Source organism: Dendronephthya gigantea, unplaced genomic scaffold (genome assembly GCF_004324835.1).
Source record: "Dendronephthya gigantea isolate DGI-Jeju-01 unplaced genomic scaffold, DenGig_1.0 000536F, whole genome shotgun sequence".
In the NCBI taxonomy this organism is placed as follows: Eukaryota; Metazoa; Cnidaria; class Anthozoa; order Malacalcyonacea; family Nephtheidae; genus Dendronephthya; species Dendronephthya gigantea.
In genome coordinates, this window is record NW_021163546.1 from 930 (window position 1) to 21154 (window position 20225).

Sequence of the window (20225 nt, forward strand, 5' to 3'; positions counted from 1 at the left end):
TTCAGTCTTTTCAGAAATCAGAAGACACATGTTTTTAATTTTTGTTTACTTGCGCTTTTTTTTCATTTTCACGTGCTTTTGAACGCGAGAATTTTTTTTGTTTTCAATTTTTTCAATTTAGAGTCTTTCCTAAAGGTCGAGGAGTCTTTTGAGTCTTTTACAGCTTCCAAATCACACCGAAATTTTTCAAGCTAATTTTTTGCACTGCCAGGAATTGAAACGCCTGTCCCCGGGTTGGAGACCAACGTCGTAACCACTAGACCACCACATCATTTGTCAAAAGCTATTGTTCTCTATTTGAACTAATCCTTTTCGAAGAATCTTAAATTAAATAGTAATTTCGGTGGGAAAAAATTGAACCTTTCCCATGCAGGATTCGAACCTACGCTTACAACCTGGTAGGCCGTAGCCTTAAAGTGGCTGTCAAGTCCGTTCTGCGCATGTTCGCACATTCCTTTCTGTGGGCCCACAGAAAGGAATTTTAATCGAATTATATCCCTATACGCATGCGCATTTAGTCAGGAGCAAGCTGACACAAAACACATGCGTTCAACATGGAGGACTCCGAAAGCTCTTCACGCGTTAGTGCCGAAAGCTCTGCGAATTTTAGCCTCCCAAGCAGCGAAGATGCAAAGACTAAACGCAAGGATTACATCGCTAAACGAGATTCGACGAAAGTAGCTCTTTACGAGCAATTTCAGCGTTGGCGATCTCTAAAAGAAGAGCTGGACTTGAAGACAGACAAACAACTGGCTGAAATGCTTTTAGATAATTACGAAAAAGGTGCCCGTATTTCGAGGTGAGAAATTTGAATTATTCATAATTTGGAAACGCATATACATAAATTACGTTCTTCTGAATCTGAACCAATTTATTTTAGTGACGCGGAGACACAGACAAACATTGAAAGCAGAGCTGCGGATTTGTCAGCAATGCCTATGGCCATTAGCCCAAGTAAAGTTTTATATCGACATTCAATGTCACTTTAAACAAGGTCTTTAAATGAATGGTGATAGGTAACCCATGTTTTATTATATTTTCCCTTTTAGTTTCATCATCGACCCCGCTTATTCATACAAGGAGGCATTCATCTTTACCTCCCGTCGCTACTAAACGGAGACGTCTGTTACTCGGGTCTACAGACGCACTAAGGTATTTTTTGACAAATGTGTTTTGATTCTTATACATGTATGTACCAGCGATAAATCATACATTCACGCTCAATACCCAAGTTTGAGTAATAATAAAAGAACATGTCGATGTATATTGTAATTACTACCCAATGGGAATTAGATTATAACATTGTTATTTCTGCTAATTATTGTAGGACACAAACTGTAGATGAAGAAGAAACACTGTCAGCTATTGATTCTGATGATAGTGAATTGGAGGACAATAGTCAAATATCATTGGAACATCCAATGTATGTTTATAAACTATAATTTGATGATTTAACAACCAATCACAATTTATCACATAAAATGTAATGACTACCCAATATAGCATATATCACTTGACTATAGAGCTTTATATACTATTATATAGGGTTGGAATTGATGACATTGATAAGGTTTCCTTGGAAGAAGAGGTATTAGATACCACAATCAATGGTCACAGTGATGATGATGCTGATGATGATGATGATTGTGATGATGGTGATGATGATGGCACTGAAAAAGCCCCAAAAAATAGCAAACAAAGTTTTGTTCGTCATATACCATCCACTGATGTTCCAAAACTAGAGTTATGCTTGGCATCAACCACAATAATTTTGGAACTACTGAAGACACTGCATGGTCCTGTTTGTACAAGAGTTGGATGTAGTCGTCCATTGAATTTCAGGAATTCATTTGTTGGAACATGCCTAGTTGTTAATTGGGGTTGTTCTGCTGGCCACTTTGGTGGGAGGTATGTCTATTTCCAACTTTTCATTTTTTGGTACCGGTATTTATGATGATATTTTACAACCAAGTAACCTGGCACTTTAATGGATAAAAGTTTATGTTGATCATTTTGAAGACTTCTAAAATTGATGAACCAATTCATTTCAGATGGGCTGCCCAACCAACTTGTGAAGGTGTTCGTGCTGGAAATTTGCTTTTGGCATCTGCAATACCTCTTTCTGGCAATTCATATACCAAGATCAGATTTCTTTTCCAAGTCATGAATGTACAGTTTATATCCAAAAACTTGTACAACCAATACCAGAATTTATATATAGCTCCAGCAGTTAACAGCTATTGGGAGGAATTAAAGAATTCGTGTTGGCAGAGCGTGAAAATAAGGATATTGTTCTCAGTTCAGATGGGCGTAATGATTCACCTGGACATTGTGCACAGTATTGCACTTACACCTTTGCAGAAATGGATTCCAAGTGCATTTTAGATATCAACTTTGTTGAGGTGAGAGAAGTGGAGGGTAGGAAAAGTCCAAACATGGAAAGAATTGGATTTGAAAGAGGGCTTGACAATCTATTAAAATCAACAATGATTATTAAAGAGGTTGTTACTGATGGCCATTTGGAAATTGGTGCATTAATGAGTAAGTATTCTTCATTGCACTGTTTCTTTATAAACCTTGTCAAATGCTATCAAAGGTGGTTGCTTTGGTTATGTCTTTTATGTCACCCTATTTGTTTTCAAAAATGTATAAAATGATGCTCAAATAACATATTGTGTGGAAATTGCTGATTTCCTAACCATACATATGTTTTTTTTTTAGAAAATGCTGCAAAGTATAAAGACATTGTGCATCAAAGAGATGTTTGGCATGGTGCTAAAATAATTGGGAAAAAAGTTATTTCTGTATGTATTTAACTTCTATGAGAATGAGGTTATTGTGTACCTTTTTGTACATTCTGTGCTTGGTACCTAAGACATTTGGTTATGCTTATCAACCTAGGCTGCCAATGAAAAAGGAAATGAAGATCTTTCTTTGTGGATTGCGTCTGTGAGAAACCACTTTTGGTATTCCAGTCGCAATTGTGGTAGCAATGTTGATAATTTGAAAGTATGTTATTATTTGAAATTTTCAAACCTTTTGCTGGTGTTCATGAAATTAATAAAATGGTGCATGGTGCAATATTTACCTTTTGAATGGACACAAATGGTATTTATGTTTATCTACTATCCATATGTACCATACCTAATGTTAATCCAAATAATTTGTTTTTCAATAGGATATATGGATAGGCATTCTCCATCATGTTGTTGATTGAACATGAATGGGCATTGAAAGATGGCATAGCAGATGGGAAATGTGGCCATGGTGATCTAAGAGAAGAGGAAAGAGCAAAACCATGGCTGACAAAGGACTCTTCATCGCATAAAGCTTTGAGAAGCATTGTGCTGAACAAGCGACTATTGAATGAAATGTCATATTACACCAGATTTAGGTAATTACAATTGCCATACAGATACCCACTATTATGATACATAAATGCAATACTAGTTCTTGGATATTTTATTGTTTATCTGGTAGGCTTTTTTGAGATGTAGCCAAAAATAAGATATACTGTAGCTCACATAATATTCCAAGTATGATGCAATTCCTCTCAGTTTGCACTTGTATATGTACTTTATTTTGATATTTTAGACATACAGGTTTTCTGGAATCCTTCCACAACCATTTGTTGATGTACTGTGCAAAACGTCAATCATATACGTAAGTTATATTGAAATTATATGGGCTCACTGGTCATGAGCTCATGTGTTGTATACACTTGGTGAATTCCTGAAATATCCTTGGCTATCTAAAAGTTGCTTTTTTTAAATTTAAAGCTTAATTGGATATAAGATGCGAAATCAACTGGCAGCAATTGACTTTAATAAACACAGAACAAGACAAGTTGCAAAGACATTAGATGGAAAACCAAGGTTGGTTTTATTGTACTTCTCTTCATTAATGTGACATGTCATTCAAGAGATTTTCTTACATGTGTTGAAGTTTGGGTTAAACTTTTTGATTTGCTGTTGTGAATTATAATGTTACCTATATTGACAGTTAATAAAATATTAACTCACCTGGTGCTCAAGGCCCTTATAATGTTTTGTCTATTCTACCCAGGTATTATGCCACCTTTTGAGATGAGTTGGAATGGTATGATTTAATCAGAATTTTTAATGCATTCTAGATATAAAGCACACTACAGTAAAAGGACAAAGCAATGGTGCCCTGTTGCAGTCCTTGAGCCAAAGGAATACAAATATTTGCCAGAATTGATCACTGCAATATTTGAAAAAAGAAGAACAACACCTGGCCATGTTACACAGAAGTTAGGTCTTGCTCCAGATGACCCCCGGAACATTGCCAGGAATATTGCTGTGGTACCCCAGCCTCCAATGGAAGAGCTTCTGAGACAACACAAAACAAGGTTTTGATATGAGGGAATACCTTACTTGTGACACTATAACTTGATGTCACACATCCATGGACTATATATATGTAATTTTAGATGATTTGTGGGAATTTAAATATTGGTAGGGGAGGCATGCATAATATTGTGTGCAAGTATCTTATAAATTATAGTGAATGAATAAATTTGCATAGGTCATGCCATGCCACTAGTGAAGTGTGTCAATAATTTACTACACATGATTATGTACTCATTAACTTGCCAAAATATCAGTATTACAGTAGTTTTTACATAGTCTTCAAAGTCTAGCTGGCCTGAATCCTACATACAATCCATTTGGTGAAGGATACCTCGCTCTTATTTTCAGCACACAGCAACTTGGCACAACAACTCTGTTACCTCTGCCTAGACGTCCATATTGCCATAAAACGTACTGTCTATAAGCAGCATGACGAAAGTTTTCGTTATTTCTTGCATGGTCAGCTACAAGTACATCCTCTCTGTACCTCATAGCAATGTCTAGTACATTGCCATCCAAAACCAGTTGGAGGAAAAGTGGACTGGTTGTAATACAAGGCATTACTCTACGGCAGCAACATTTGTTTTCTTCTTGTGTTGGCATTGGGATGCAACAACCACAAAAGCACCAGTCTGGACTATCTGCTGGTGGGGGTTAGGCTGTGGTGGAGCTTGTGCTGGTGGGGGGTTAGGCTGTGGTGGAGCTTGCTCACCTCCTGGGTTTGCCAACTCTCCATCAACCAAGTCAGCAAACGCTGCTGGCTGTCTTCTCAGGAGTTCCAATGCCAATCTCCTTACTGCGCCTCATCAAGTTGTGCAACCAAGTCCTGAAATTGTATTTTATTTCAAAATTAATTGCCTATAATTTTACTCTGTAGTTAAAAGAACAATGTCAAAAACATTTACATGCCTGCAGTTGTGGTTCAGAGCCATAACGCGTTGTTGAGAGTCGCCTTCCTCGACTAATCTCCCTCGACCTCTCTCCCCTACCACTTTCTCGACCTCTACCCCGCACACTCTCTTCGCGACTCTTGCCCGACCGTCTTCCTCGACCACGACCTCTTCCTCGACCTCTCCCACGACCTCGACCTCTGCCTCGATTTTCGGTGGCCTGTCCTTCATCCTCGCTTCCACTCGCCCCGCTAGTTCGCACACGTTTTGCTGATCTACCTCTAGACCTTGTTTGGACAGAGTCACTGGACACGTCTTGTAATTCACTTTCATTGTCCTGGGATATTCGAAAGGGAAATATATAAATATTTACAGTGTAACAAAATCCAGAAGCTCATGAAGAACTCATTAAAACTTTTCCTACCTCGTATTCTTCAGATGAATCTGAATCGCTTTCGATGTAATGACGGCGATTCCTACACGTAAACGATAGTCCATCGTGGCACGCTAAACTGCAATACTGTCTCGCCGTTTTGCATGGGCAAGCATTTCGTCCTATTTCGCGCAAACACATACCACCGCAGGAACACGTTGTATTATCATCTAAGTTAGCGACCTGGGCAATCCCTTCAATTTGTAATCGCTCTGCATCCCCAACGTCCAAACTTTCGTCCATATCGACAAGTAATATTGTCCAATTCAACGGTGTAGAAAAAAATCGCTGTCCAACAGTGTAGAAATCAGAAGATATGAAATCGACACCGTATAGTATGCAAATTTCATACAATTGATAACAGAGACGCGCTTAATTTTCAACATTCTCAAATTTCGTGAAAACCGGAAGTAATAGGCGGAAAACGTCATGTAAAATATATATAATAGTTCACGATGTAAACAAAACACGCGCGTGCGCAAAACGGACTTGACTGCCACTTTAACCACTGGGCCACCGGGATAATGTATATATTGCAAGGTTGGTATTAAGACAAGATGCGGTGGCCGAGTGGTTAAAGGCTACAGCCTACCAGGTTGTAAACGTAGTTTGGATCCGCCCTCCCCAATGACAAAAAGGGAAATGCCCTTGGAAGGGGGTTGCTTGGCAATGCACAAAAAATAGCCTGAAAAATTTCGGCAAGATCAGTTGGAAGCTTTAAAACAGTTAAAAGACTCCTGTGGCTTTAGGAAAGACTGTAAATTGAAAAAAATTATAATTAGAAATAAAAAAAAGAAAAAAATCCTCGCGTTCAAAAGTACTTGAAAATTAAAAAAGGGCAAGTAAAAAAATATTAAAAATATGTGTCTTCTAAAAAAACTAAAAATTAAGCAGTCAGCAAAAAAAGTTTTAAAAATTCCCGCCTTTAAAAGTCTCATGTTTACTTACCTTTTTTTTACCATTTTTTTCACGAAAATTTGACAGGGTCATTTTCTCAAGACTGAAAAAATTCATATTTTTTAACATTTTTGAAATTCTCCTAGATTTTTTTTTGACGCGGAAGTATTCTGTCATTGGCTACTCATGCACCCTACTGTGTCTTGACACAGCTACTATAAACTTGATGTAGCTATATTGATGTCCAAAGAAATGTATGTTTCTAGTTGTTAGTGTAAAACAGAAAATATTTCCCAGATGATAAATCATCAAACGTTAACAAAAGACCAATCAATGAGAGATATATATGATATCTGATATGTTTGTTAGAACTCTTTTGCAGTATACTTAATTCAATGTTAAAGAGACCGTTAAAATTTGGCTCATCTGTAGTTTATATGATTACTGTATTTAACTATATTGGCCCTATATGCAGTACAAGCCATGCAGTAAAACTATTTTTAATTTTTTAGATCTACACTCTAAATCGAAAACAGCGCAATTATATTGTTTTGGTCACTCCGACATCAGATTTTCAGAACCAATTTCTATATTGGCTTAAAACAAACGTGGTTAAAACAGCCAACTTTTTGTTTGTATTAAGTTATAGCATTTATAAGGCTGCTTCGGCACTACAATCCCAAACCTTAGCAAGCAAACTGTATAAAAAGCTCATGTTGTCACAGTTTAAAACCAATTGTGCGAAAACTGATTCAATATGGTAGTGCATGTTATTCACGATATGGACACAGCCCTGCAATCTTATACATTTTTTTCTTCGTATAATATACATCTGCATGCGTGAAATGCAGAACAAAACTATATAGAATTCTATAGAAACTAGTCAATAAACATGCTAAGGCTTGCAATGCTATGCAATCATAATTTAGGTATTTCTTATTTTAGAATAATTTATGCTCATTTTTCCACTGCCCATGCATTACGATTTTAATGTGTTTTTTTATTATTTTGGTTTTGATTTTGGTTTTAAGTCTTCGTCTGTGGTTGTGTCTTCTTCGATAAAGAGTTGTTGAAGTTTAGAAAGACGATTTAAATCCATCTGCATGAAAAGAACGAAAATAGTAAAATCTCAAACCTGCAATATTTTTTATACATTTTGACACCTGGTTGTTTATATTCCGTGCCGGCTAAATTGTCCATTTGTCGTTTACCGCAAGTGCAGGAAATCAAGTCATTAAGACTCATAAATACAGAACCCCCCCCCTTCACCTCCGCATCTCCTTCTTGCTAATCCCTCCCCTCACTGTGATGATCTCATAAACCGCGGGAAAAGGAGGAAACATTGATTCCAATCCAAGAAACTGAGATACAGAATATTATATTATAAGCTGAATAGTACAACTGTACAAGCTCCATAGCTTTGGAATCTTAGAAGCCGAGCAGTCATGAATATGCCCCGGGAAATACGCTTCGAGCTAACCTGTCTCAATCTTGCTAATTCATTTTCAACCTCTTCGAGTTTTCGTTCTCCATCATGAAGTACTTTCAAAATATACTCTGGAATCTCATAACTTCTTATGGCTCGGGACATTTTGTGAAGTTTTTCAGATAGTTGTGGTTCATTGACGATTGCATCCAGGTTTTCTTTTCTTATCTTACAACAGCCTTGACATCGTGCAACACCCATGTGCTCTAGTGCAGTTTTAGCGAAAAATATAATTATACTATAATTATGCATGCATGCATGCCAAAAATATGGTTTTCATCACTCGCAGATTGAGACGGTCGGCGATCTCTGTTATCGCTTGTTACCGATGCATAAAATGCTTTGTCCATGGAAAAAATTCTACTTCAATGGATCGTAGTGCATCGCCGACAAGTCCTTGAGTGATGAAAACCTGGCTTAATAAAGATTTACGCACTGCTGGAGAAATGCCGATAAAATAGGTCGACATCGTTCTGCATTAAAGAACAGTGGCGGATCTATAGGGGTGTGCAGAATAAATTACACAGCTTAATTTTAAATTCAAGACAGCTTAATGACAACGCTATTGGTTATAGATTTTAAAAGAATATTTTTACATTAAAATCTGCCAATGCGATTCCGATTATAAGCTATAGTAATTTATTCTGCACACCCCTAGATCCGCGACTGTTAAAGAATTAGCTCTGATTATAAGCCATAAAAAAACTTTATTCTACTAGTGAAAAATTTCCATTTTGTATTTTGCTGATCAGCATATTCGTTTGCAGAGGAGCTGGATAATTAATCATTGTGCACCCAAAAGTACGTAAGACGGATCATTTAATTTCATATCCTTTGCGTCGAGTCGAGAGGCCACATGACGCACATTCAAAACAAATTATAAAATGTTACCGCAGAAATCTCTTTATCAGTTTGTTTAACTTTATAGTCTAAAACTTCATTGTATATTGAGTTCAAAATACGTTAACAAGATAGCAGACAAATCATCTTTCATCATACATATTTACCTTCCCAAGGGAATGTTTGTTCCATGTTTGAGGTCTGGACCATCATGTACATTATTGCGATGGTGGTGATGAATGATTGGAAAATTAAAACAATTTTGATATTTCTAATTTTTATTATTTTGTTAACTGTTGCCCTGAAAGAGAATAAGAGTCTTTATAGAAGACGAACATTTACAGGACAGGAATTTTTGGCACGGGCCGCTTGAAATTGGGCGTCGTATGTTTTTACTGGTCCTTTTCCAATCGGTTAAATTATAGTTGACATCAAAATTATACACATATTGAGCGTGCAAAGCATGATGGGTTATTTCTCACTGCTTATTTAAAGGAATTAACATGTGAATTTTGCTATAATAACAGCATACGTGTTTAGTGTACGTTCACCTTTTGCATTGCTTTAACTCTAACATCTGCGAATGCTTTAAATAATCAATTATAAATCCCCAAAATGCTTTGCACGCTCGATATGTATATATTACAGTTTCTCCTTTATCGAATTGACTGGTATATGTCTTCATTACATGTTGTTGACCAATAACAAGTAAACAAAGCTATAACCAGACTCGAACTGCAGTCCCCGGTGAACTATGCGAAACTGACAAAAATGACCACAGTACATGTTATAACATAACCCGACAGTCGACTATTTATAGTTTTTTAATTCAATCTTTGCATGTATAGAATTTCAGATTATACGTGATTTAAACATCCATAAACGTCACAAACTTACCTTTGTGAATACATTTTGAATTACTATTTTTCGCCAATCAAACTTCCTTATCAAATTAAGTTAATTTGCAAAAATAAAACACACTACAGATGGTGAACATTTGCCAGTGCACTAGACTAGTGACAATTATCTGATGACACCCTGCATGTATGGGTCAAATTAAAGAATGGAATAATTTATTTCATCATTATATCCACGCGTTCATTGTTTAAATAATCCTATAGGGTTACTGTGTGTATATGAAGCGTGTCTCAAAATCTTTTTCTTTGAATTCAGACTTGTTGAGTTGTGCGTTGCTTTTATTGAATAACAATATTTTCCATGTTAAATTTTGTGTGATTTTACTTTTAAAATGCACCTTTTTACTTTTTAAGAGGCACCCTATTGTACTAATTTGAGTTGTGTGTTGCTCTTGGGGATTTTAAAAGGACGCGGCAATCCTATGTATGTATTTACATTTGTTGAAGGTGTGCGTTGTTTTCCATGTGTGCCAAGGTGTGCCAATATTTTCCATGTTAAATTCTGTGTGGTTTTCAAAGAACGAGGCAAAGCATTTCATTTCATCTGCTATACGCCGGCGCGTTCCATGGAAGAGGAGATATACAGGGTGTCCTAAAAAAACCGAAAACTATTGAAATCACCCATAACAATGTAATTGTTAGAGTTTGAATGCCTAAGCACTCTGTTGGGACCCACAAGTGTGTAAATGTTTGCCATAAGCATTTTTATGCATGCATATGATGCAGTAAAATTTGCTCGTACGCGAAAATGATATTTATTAACAATATTTAAATGTGCATCTCAATCACCATGACCTTCGACATGTCCCCTTTCTGTAGTAACACAAAGCATTTAGCATTTTACCGAGTTGCATTAAATCCTCACGGGCTAAAATTCGTGAACACGGCATTCAAATTTTAACAATGAGTGATTTCAATAGTTTTCTTTTTTTGGGACACCCTGTACAGGGCCGTAGCTAGCCCGCTTAATTGGACGGGGGCTGGGGTGTATATTCATATATTCATGTTTACCTAACACAGGAGCAATAGCGTACAATGCCACTACAATGGTACGGGTCGAACGAAGTCGGCGGAATCGATGACGCATTCTGCACTTGTACGGGTCAAATCAACTCGTAATATTTGACAAATCGTACGGGTCGATCAGACACTCATTCAATTCAACCAATTTTACGAGTCGTACCGGTCGTGTCTGTTTAACAGTATTGGACATGCATGTGTGCAAATATATATCATTCCAGTTAGACATTTACAGTTTATTTCAAGACACTGTTGTATAAAGAGTTTGGTCTAGCTGGTTCGTCGAATATAAAATACGCTGAGAAAAACGAAGTTCAGTTCAAAGGGGGCGATTTCAGCCAAACGCGATAGCAAACATGCAGAAGGGTCTGGGGTAAAAATTCAAACGAGTGAATCAGTTTTTCCAGTTGCATACCGCCGAAGCATTCGGGTATGCCGAAGTATTGATTGAATCAATTCCTCCAGGTATAAGAATGTAGTGCACGGAGGACAAGTAGTGTTGTATAGCTATGCTGAAGGTGATACGAAAACTTTCTCGTTCTCTATAACCAGTCCGACCATCTTCGTGGCAAAATGGAAAAAAAAGTTATAGTTTGATGATACTTCCAGTGAAATTAAAAAACTTTTACTTTTTCTTCTTGTGCAATTCTGATCGACATACAGTTGAAAAAAAACAAGCAAACTGACAACCTGAGATGTTATTAATCAATGCCAATTGCCAAATAACAAAAATCATCAAATCAACTATAATAAAAACTAAAAGGTTTTCGAAAATGCCAGTATAGTAAATCTAAGTTAATGCTTGTTCACCTATTTTAATGAATAAGTATAGATATATTAGAATATATAAAGATATATTCGACATTATGTATGAATACTGTTTGGCAACCATTTTGGAAGGAGGTATGGATAGGATAACTTCCCATCTGCCAACCTCTCCTTATTTCGTTGAGTAATTTTGTCATTCACCTCTCCTATAAGTCGCTCGTGGTATTTTTTCACAACAGCTTTAGCAGGTCATCTTTGAGATGATCGCCATAATCAAAGATAGTATCGTATCGGATCGATCCTAAGGTCATGAACAGCGAGATTTGCTCCTATAAAGTTGTAAAACATTACTGATTAGTTTGGCAATTTGAAATTGCTAGCATTAATTAAGCAAGCGTCGTTATAAAAACTGATCAAGAGCAAACTCGATTCTGGATGCTCATTGGCCTAAATTATTAACTATGACAAAAAACAAATCGCATTGTATAATATAATAAAATGCGACAATTTCGTGGAGAGACGTCGGAACGGTAAGGGGTAGATTTAAATCTTTATAAGATTTTTTCAATTATTTTTCATGCTAACTCTCCTGACGAAACGTCGAGAAGTGTTTTGTCTATTATGCAGTTGTTATACTACATTTGATGCTAAGATATAGAATGTAATCTTTTAGAGTGAAAGGCATAAGGCCCCTCTTCGGTTAGCTGCCCCTGCAGCCGCCTCTCTTTTCCGGCATCTCTGATTTTGTGTTGCCATTTTTGTAGACACAGTACACATAATTTGACATTTCCATGCAGTTTTCACATGAGTAATACAGTTTTATTGTGTAGCAACAAGAAGATGAAAAAATCGTACCGTAGCTACATGCGATTGTGGCAATCGGTCAAACCCAAACTCTTGATATGGGACACGTGGATCGTCGTAAAGTTTTGAGGGCATATTTGGAACAAACCCTCCATAATACGCCACAGGATAGTTAACAGCGTGGTGTTGGATAGGGATGAAAACAATTCGAGTAATGACATCGATAAGTTCAGCAACCGTTTGGATTTTTACTGGGAACTCCTTAATCTAAATCATAACGAACAAGCAATGTAAACAGTTTTAACGAGAAATAAATATGAAAGCTGCAGGTGAAACAGTTTAAATTACTCATGGCGGTCTGATTTATCACATGGGACATTTTATGATCACATGCATGGGCAGTGTTTTAGTTCAAGACGCTTGAAAAAATACATCTTACCATTCCGTTTCCACACTCTGTTCCCGTGCCATCTGCTGACAAATGGTTTGCAAAATTACTCAGCTCAAAGTCATCTGTCACATCTTTGTCAGTATGATAATATCTAACAAATAATATAGATTTTCCCTTTTCAGAATAGTCGCCTTTGTTCCGATATTTCATATAGTTCGAATTGGGGTCGTCATGACTGGAAATAAAAAATTGACCACTTACAATTTTACATATTCCTTTGCTATACCTTCGACCTGTTCGAAGATAAGCATTCCGTCGTCTCTGTAGGGGAAATAAGGTAAGACATTCACGTCGTCAACGCCACGCCTCTAAAAAAATTATTTCGTAGGAACAATTAGCTGATACAACATATGTGACACGTATTCACTCATCTGTATTATTATTACCTTGAGGTTCTTCTTAAACTCCGTGTCCTTCCACGTTGAATACTTATAACCCTCGTTAAGAAACTCTATTGCACCAACGTGCCCAACAGCAAACAATTTATGCAAAAATTCACCCTCGTCCAAGAGAGCCTTTATTCCAAGACTGTTTGTGACAAACAAGCCTCGACAATGCCACTTGAGTAATTGAAACAGAGGATGATACTTCGATACAGTACATCTCAAGATTACACAGATCGGTTCCATGACGAGGTGAGTCTTCAACAAGTGTTCAATAAGTTGAGAATAAAGGATGTCCGCATTTTGAAATTCTTGCTTCGCCATCAACCACTTTAAGCCATCAACGGGGGAAAATACAGGAGCATCTAAAGTGACATAATAAATTAGAGATTAGAAAATTAATAACCCACAACTTGACATCATAGCTGAATGTCGTTTTAATATATATATATTACGAGTTTTTCATGGGTTTACCTGAACGTAGGTCAGTTTGGATCGCTACAGGTTTTAATCCGTTTGCAGTTGAAACAAACACGCATAATGGACTCCGTGATCCTCTCATTTCTCGCCTATCTGTGGTATTTCGTTCTGTATAATCCTCCACATTAGTGAGATCAAAAAGCAATTCGTAGTCGATTATGAATACTTTTCCAGTACTGATCATCTGAAGTGGTATAAAAGAGCAACTGAAGCTATACTGACTCAGTTATGACGAATACGTGGATGCATGTGTATATAGGTATAGATTAAGCCTAGTCTCTAATTTTCCCTATTATTATAGAAATATCATAGAAATTATCCTATTGTTTCAATTTGTATGCCTCAACGTTTCGCTAAATAAATAGATGCATGATCAGCTTCTTGAATTTTAAATTCTAAATTTTAAATTTTAAACTCCTATTACAACAAAAGTGAAATCATGGCTGATCTGACAAAACACAGTCTTTGTAGTATAACACAGTATAATTTCATTAAATTTCCTTGTGCGTAATCACGCTCGTTTAAGAGAGGTTTATAAAAACAATGACAATTTCTATAGTGTCGTTTTTTGGGACACACTGTAGGCCTTATACTCAATGCATGACCATCAGATGGTAGACAATGCATGGCAAAGTCCATCTGATGGTAGACAATGGTAGTGTCCATATGATGGTAGAGAATGGTAATGTCTACTGATGGTAGACAATGGTAATGACTACTTGTCGTAGACAATGGTAATGCCTGTACTGATGGTAGACAATGGTAATGACTACCGATGGCAGACAAAGGTAATGTCTATAGCTACTGATGATAGACAATGGTAATGTCTATCTAATGGTAGACAATGGTAATGTACATCTGATGGTGAATGGTAGACTCATTGGTGAAAATGGACAGGTACCTTGGGTATTATCAATTTACATTGCATGTTATAAATAAATTGCATGTAGCTATATGTTATCATATTTAAACAGTGTTGTCAGTTATGTATCGAACTGCATGTTCAATCAAGGTTTCGTCGCAAAGTTCCTCAAGCAAAACCGTTTTCTATTTAATATTTTCTGCCATTGATATAAAGTTTACCTCTTTAAACGAGAGTTCTTGTCCCGATGCTCGCTGCATTGCTGCGTCCCAGTCGTACGTTTTGTTGAAGTGATTTTTGTTAAAATCTAAAACGCACATTTAAAATTAGGTCCAGTTTATTCGTCGCATTTTTCGCGGCAAATGCAATGATACGTATCCTACCTTCCATCGTCATTTTTCTTAGAGACATTGTGTTTAAGCCCGCCAAACGCTGCATAGCGAACACATCGTCATTTTGCCAATCATTATGTTGAATGATATCTTTAAACGGTAATTCTTGAGAAGGATACCTCATGTATTGCTCCATGGAAATAAAATCGAAGGTTTTACCCGGCTGTAAATACAACACAGAAAAAAGATTCGAGGGAAAATTAGAAACTAATAATTTTGACTATTATGTATTAAGTAGTGAAAAAAGAAGCGAAAACATACAGTAGCAAGAACCGGGTTATCTGCAATGGCAGGAACCGACTGCATGAGACACTATAGTCGTCGAAATAATCCATTTCTCTCTTATTTCTTAAACAACTGAAACTGTTATGGGGTATATGTGCTGTGTATTTTAAATGTGATCGGTTCATTCGCAGTCACATGACTTAAATAAAGGCAATGTTTCCCGCCAGGGAAACCCGCTTTTTTGCGGTTTCAAACTTACGTCGCAGCTATTCAGCATAGCCTATATTATAGTTTTGATAACAAACCAAGAATAAAATTGGGTGGGATTAGTTTTATAAAAAAAATATAATAGGTTTCTATATTTCGACAACTTTCTGAGCGCCGATTGGCTAAAATATGGACAAGGGATCACCTGAAAATAACTGTATTATAGCAAGCGTTCAATTAAGGCTTCCCGAATTTTAGTCCTAGGATAACTCGAAATAAGTTACGTAATTTTTCTACAGATACAATAGTCAGGGAGCTGGTTTCACTATGCATTAATAATCAGATTGAGTGCATTGTGGTCAGGTTAATTCAAATGTTTGATCAATTTGTTTCGTTGCTTATGAATGAACAAATATTTACTGCAAAGCACAAAACAATATGGTATATAAGCTGAGAAGCCGACTAAGCTGAGAAGAACGATATCATAATATATAATAGCACCGATAATAAAAAATAACATCGTTTGAAATGTCTTTAGCTACTTTATGAGATGAATCCATAAAATAATATTTCATCTTAAAAGCTTACCAAAAAGGGGATTTTAAGAGACACGAGAGGCTGAGGTTGTACTTTGAGATATTCTTTAAATAATTTATCGTAGTCCGAATACGTTGTAAACTCCGGAAGAGTTTTCTTTGTTTCCTCCGCCATCTTCTCATTTCTTTTAGCCATTCCAAGATAGCGTATCACCCAGCCACTTTCATCGGAAGAAGTAATGCTGCGTAACAACACATTGACTGATGGTTGGTCCAGTAATGGAAATGGTACTGCCTCGAGGAGGTTTTTAGTCTGATTAGGATAGGACAGTGGTTCATCCAGAGGTTTAGTCAGCTTGTAAAACCTTTTCTGCAATCCTAGGTTTTTTACGTTTTGGCGCACAGGTAAGCCTCAGCGGAAATTTCTGCACGTCCTGTGGCAGGGCAATACATGTTCCTAAAAATAAAAAATAGATAGGTAGCTGCATGGCTGTGTTGGGTTCAGAGGAGAAAAAATAACCGCAAAAACGTTGGAATCCAGCTCCCAAGACCTCGAAAGTCAACCGATGGAGACGTGTATAGAAAACTATAAATTTGACCCTAATAAATAAATTATATAAGTAATATAATGGATAATTTCGCTACTAAACTAACTTGAAAACAAGGAATATTCACCCAGAAAGGGAAACCTGGAGAGAGCATCTCAATTTCAAAAGGTTTGAAAAATATAGCCGTATATACAAAGTTGGCAATTTTTCAGTTAAAACGCTTTTTAGTGCGTATAATATACATTATACAAATCTAGACTAGTGCATATATGGCATGCATTGGAAATGTGAGATTTTCCCGTTTGCTTCTCCAAAACATCCATTTAGAACCGAGTGAAAGTGTGAAACTTAGTTCAGTTCTTTAAAGATTTTATGTGTATATATAGAATAAGGCGACTGCTTTGTACGTCAAATTCAATTGCAGGTGTCAAATGCATGCAGTTCCAACAATTGCTGGAAATATTAAATGTTAAATCTTTATAGGCAGGGCGCAGCAGATGCCTATTTTGTATTCGGTAAATTAATATTTCCAAAGTCAATTTCTGTTGGAGATTGACAAAAAATTACCGTAGTCAGTACTCAGTAGCTCAGTATTTAATCAAGGAATATAAATGCACATCTGGTGAAATCTATACATGCATCTGCGGTAATGATGGCCATATGTGCTAACGAAATTTACCACATTGAAACTTAACTAAAGAAATCGTACTTTTAATACATCCAAGTTTGGTTTTATGTGTCCAGCCAGGACAACAGTCTTCATAATAACCACTGGGTGTGGGCTTGAGCCAACCAAACAGTCTCTTGCACTCTCTAAACACAAATTATAACATGTCGCTCTTTGAATCCATGTCTTTCTATAACTTGCATGAGTAAGTGTTTTACACACTTTTCGATTAGTTGAATGCATTATTGTATTATTTCGGCACATGCATGCTCGACCTGATTTTTATTTCTATCACGACATATGAGAACATTAAAAAAGTTTAAAATCTCGTTATACATCCAAAGTTTTGGAAATAACTTTTCTGCTTTTGCCTATCTTTCTTCTTAACTTCGCTATAATTTCATAAAAATTGCAATCATTACATTGTTTCCATATCCCCCCGTCTGCGGGGAAAAAGCATGTCAGAGGCCCGGGATTTAAAAGTGTTTTTAAGGAAGTGCTGGCTTACTGATACGCATCCCCTCACCGGCAACATCTGAGCCAATCCAATTGTTTTTTTTTGTTAATAACAATTAACTTCATGCATGGTCTCCTTATTCCTTCACACTTTTCATGGTACAAAATAATGCCAGGGGAGTGTTTGTCTGTTTTTCAGTTTTTTCACTGCATGTGAAGATAATTAATACGATTTATGACACAAAGGTGACCAATTAGCTTTTATTTTTTTCTACTTAAATAATTCAAACCCACCTCTTATTGCCACTGCACAATTCGGAACGTTTCGCAAAAGCCGTGTTAATTGTTGAATCCTCTATTTTGTAGCGGCAAAGATTTTTAATTCCGAAGCATCTGCAGGACAATTTGAAACTACATTTCAATACAGTACAACAGTTAGAACGCTTCTCATCAATCATTTTTTTAGTCATGACTAGTCTGTATTATAGACCGTGTTCATTCTGCTGGAAACGGTGACTGCATGGAATGTACTGCATGTTGATACTCTGAACACCTCCACTTTCCAGGCCCTTTTCCTGCTTAAACAGCGAAATGCAGCATATCATGTTTTGGTGAATTCGACAAATACGTCAGAGAGAGCTAGCATTAGAGTCTTTAAGATTGAAGTTAACGGCAAACCGGTGACTGGAAGCGGAAAAAATTAAGTCACATTTAAAAGTAAACCCTATATTCAGCCGGTTTTTAACTGCAGCTTAGTTAACATTTCATGTTTCAATTTTCACGGTCAAGATTTCCCAACATCGAGACAGCTAATTGTTAAATGAGGAATGCGAAACTTAATCTGTGGTTTGCGGTTCGCCGTGAACGTCAATCTTTAAAGTACCCGTATTGACTGTTCTCCAATACGGCGGAACTCTTTTAAGCGGGAAAGTCTGCCAAATCTCAATTTGACAAAAACCATACACATCAATCAATCAATATACATTCGGCAGTGAAGCGCGTAAAGATGTTGTTATACTATGAAATTTTCCTTGCAACTTGCAATGCAATTATAATTTTGTGAGATGTTAATTTGCAAAGAGTGTTCGAGATGTTATAAGAAAACGTTAGCAGAGTAGGAGAAATGTTCGTGTTAGTCAACTTTGGATGTTTCAGAAGTAGAATTGCATTGCAAATTGCAAGGAAGGTTGCTTAGTGTAGCAGAGCGTTAAGGTTCTTAAATGACAGTATGACACATCTTCTAACATGAAACAACATGATCGCTAATGCACTCACATGCGGTTCAAGTTTCCTGATGCGAGTGTTGGAAGAAAGTAAACTATTGTTGGGAATTGCGTTAGATTATACTGTCATTAGTATGATAACATCAAACACACGTCAAATTTTGGTACATTTTTCTACGAATAAATTCTTGAAAATGTAATATAAGTTTATTTGCTTCACTCTATCCGACATAAATATCCGCCCACCCAAGACACGCGCTGGTCTTATGTAGCCTGCTCATGTAATTTTCATCAGTATTTTTTCAAGAAACCATGTAGAGTTGAGTGTTTCAACAGGCCTGCTTTGTCGCAAGGCACACCTTCCTGTTATAATGAGTCTACATAGTTACTTTCAATAGTATGTTGGAGATGAAGAAGGTTTGGACTTTGGAAGTCCAAAGTTTAATTGCTTCAGAGTTTCCTTAATGATTCATAAGTTTGTAATAGCAATTATTATTAATATTATATTATATTACAGTATATTATATTACATTTAGCTATAAGCATGCTGTTTCATTCTCGCATCGTGCAGTAGCAGACTGATATGCGCGGCATGGTATGACGATGCAAAAATCCATTGAATACAGGCGTTATCGCTTTCACTGAAATTATGTTACCTCAAAATCAATTTAAAATAAAACTTACATTTGTCCGGTCAAACAAACTGAGAAGAAAACTAGTAATAAAAAGCGACCCATGGTTGATGTATACAGTATACATATGCCGTCAACCTTTTCGTTTTATTTAGTGTTTATGCTTTCTTTCGTTCGACCAGGATGCAAATGTGGTGATAAAAATAAAACACGATCTTTATATACACTGTCTCTCGGTGCTAACTACGCGAACTAATTTCCCCTGTCTTTTGTCACGAAGTTAAGATCCCCTATCCTTCAACTAAAGAGCTTTGTCTAATTCCAATGATTTGACGTAAATTTCTTTAGAATTTCATTGTTTTCACAGTCGATGAACACCAAAATATTAGCATAGCGGGACAAATGGTCAGGCTGGCTACGCTACTCTGATAAAAGCGCTTTTTCTCCTTTGGATACGCGTTCCTAGCAGTTTAACCCATGCAATTAAACAGGAATTTCTCGAAGCTTTGTGTGTCAGTAACCGGAACGATGTTTTAAACAATTTGGAATTGGATTCGGCTTTTGCATGATATCAAAAGAAATATTCAGACCAAGGTCAATGTTATCTGCATGCCGAAGTGAAGCGGAGGCGGACAACCTTAACCGAGGTCGGAATAATTCTTGATATCATGAAATTACGTTATAAATGACGCGAATAACACGCGAACGACAATATACACACGAAATGTTATGACA

At 36.6% G+C, this 20225-nt stretch overlaps 2 protein-coding genes and 1 pseudogene across 2 annotated transcripts; 2 read left to right on the plus strand and 1 right to left on the minus strand.

Annotated features, from left to right (window-relative positions):
• The first annotated feature begins 427 nt into the window (after positions 1-427).
• On the plus strand, positions 428-3217 carry LOC114543733. Its single transcript, XM_028562599.1, has 10 exons — positions 428-799; positions 881-954; positions 1050-1152; positions 1328-1423; positions 1546-1908; positions 2052-2169; positions 2238-2541; positions 2722-2804; positions 2902-3009; positions 3179-3217. The coding sequence occupies exons 1-10, from the start codon at positions 555-557 to the stop codon at positions 3215-3217; spliced, it is 1533 nt and encodes a 510-aa protein (XP_028418400.1). The 5' UTR covers positions 428-554.
• A 7-nt stretch (positions 3218-3224) lies between these two features.
• LOC114543734 lies at positions 3225-4556 on the plus strand. The gene is made up of 4 exons (XM_028562600.1): positions 3225-3394; positions 3595-3663; positions 3780-3875; positions 4133-4556. Exons 1-4 carry the CDS (start codon positions 3372-3374, stop codon positions 4377-4379), a joined length of 435 nt encoding a protein of 144 aa, XP_028418401.1. The 5' UTR covers positions 3225-3371; the 3' UTR covers positions 4380-4556.
• A 6983-nt stretch (positions 4557-11539) lies between these two features.
• Positions 11540-19603, minus strand: LOC114543730 (annotated as a pseudogene).
• Between the last annotated feature and the right edge of the window lie 622 nt (positions 19604-20225).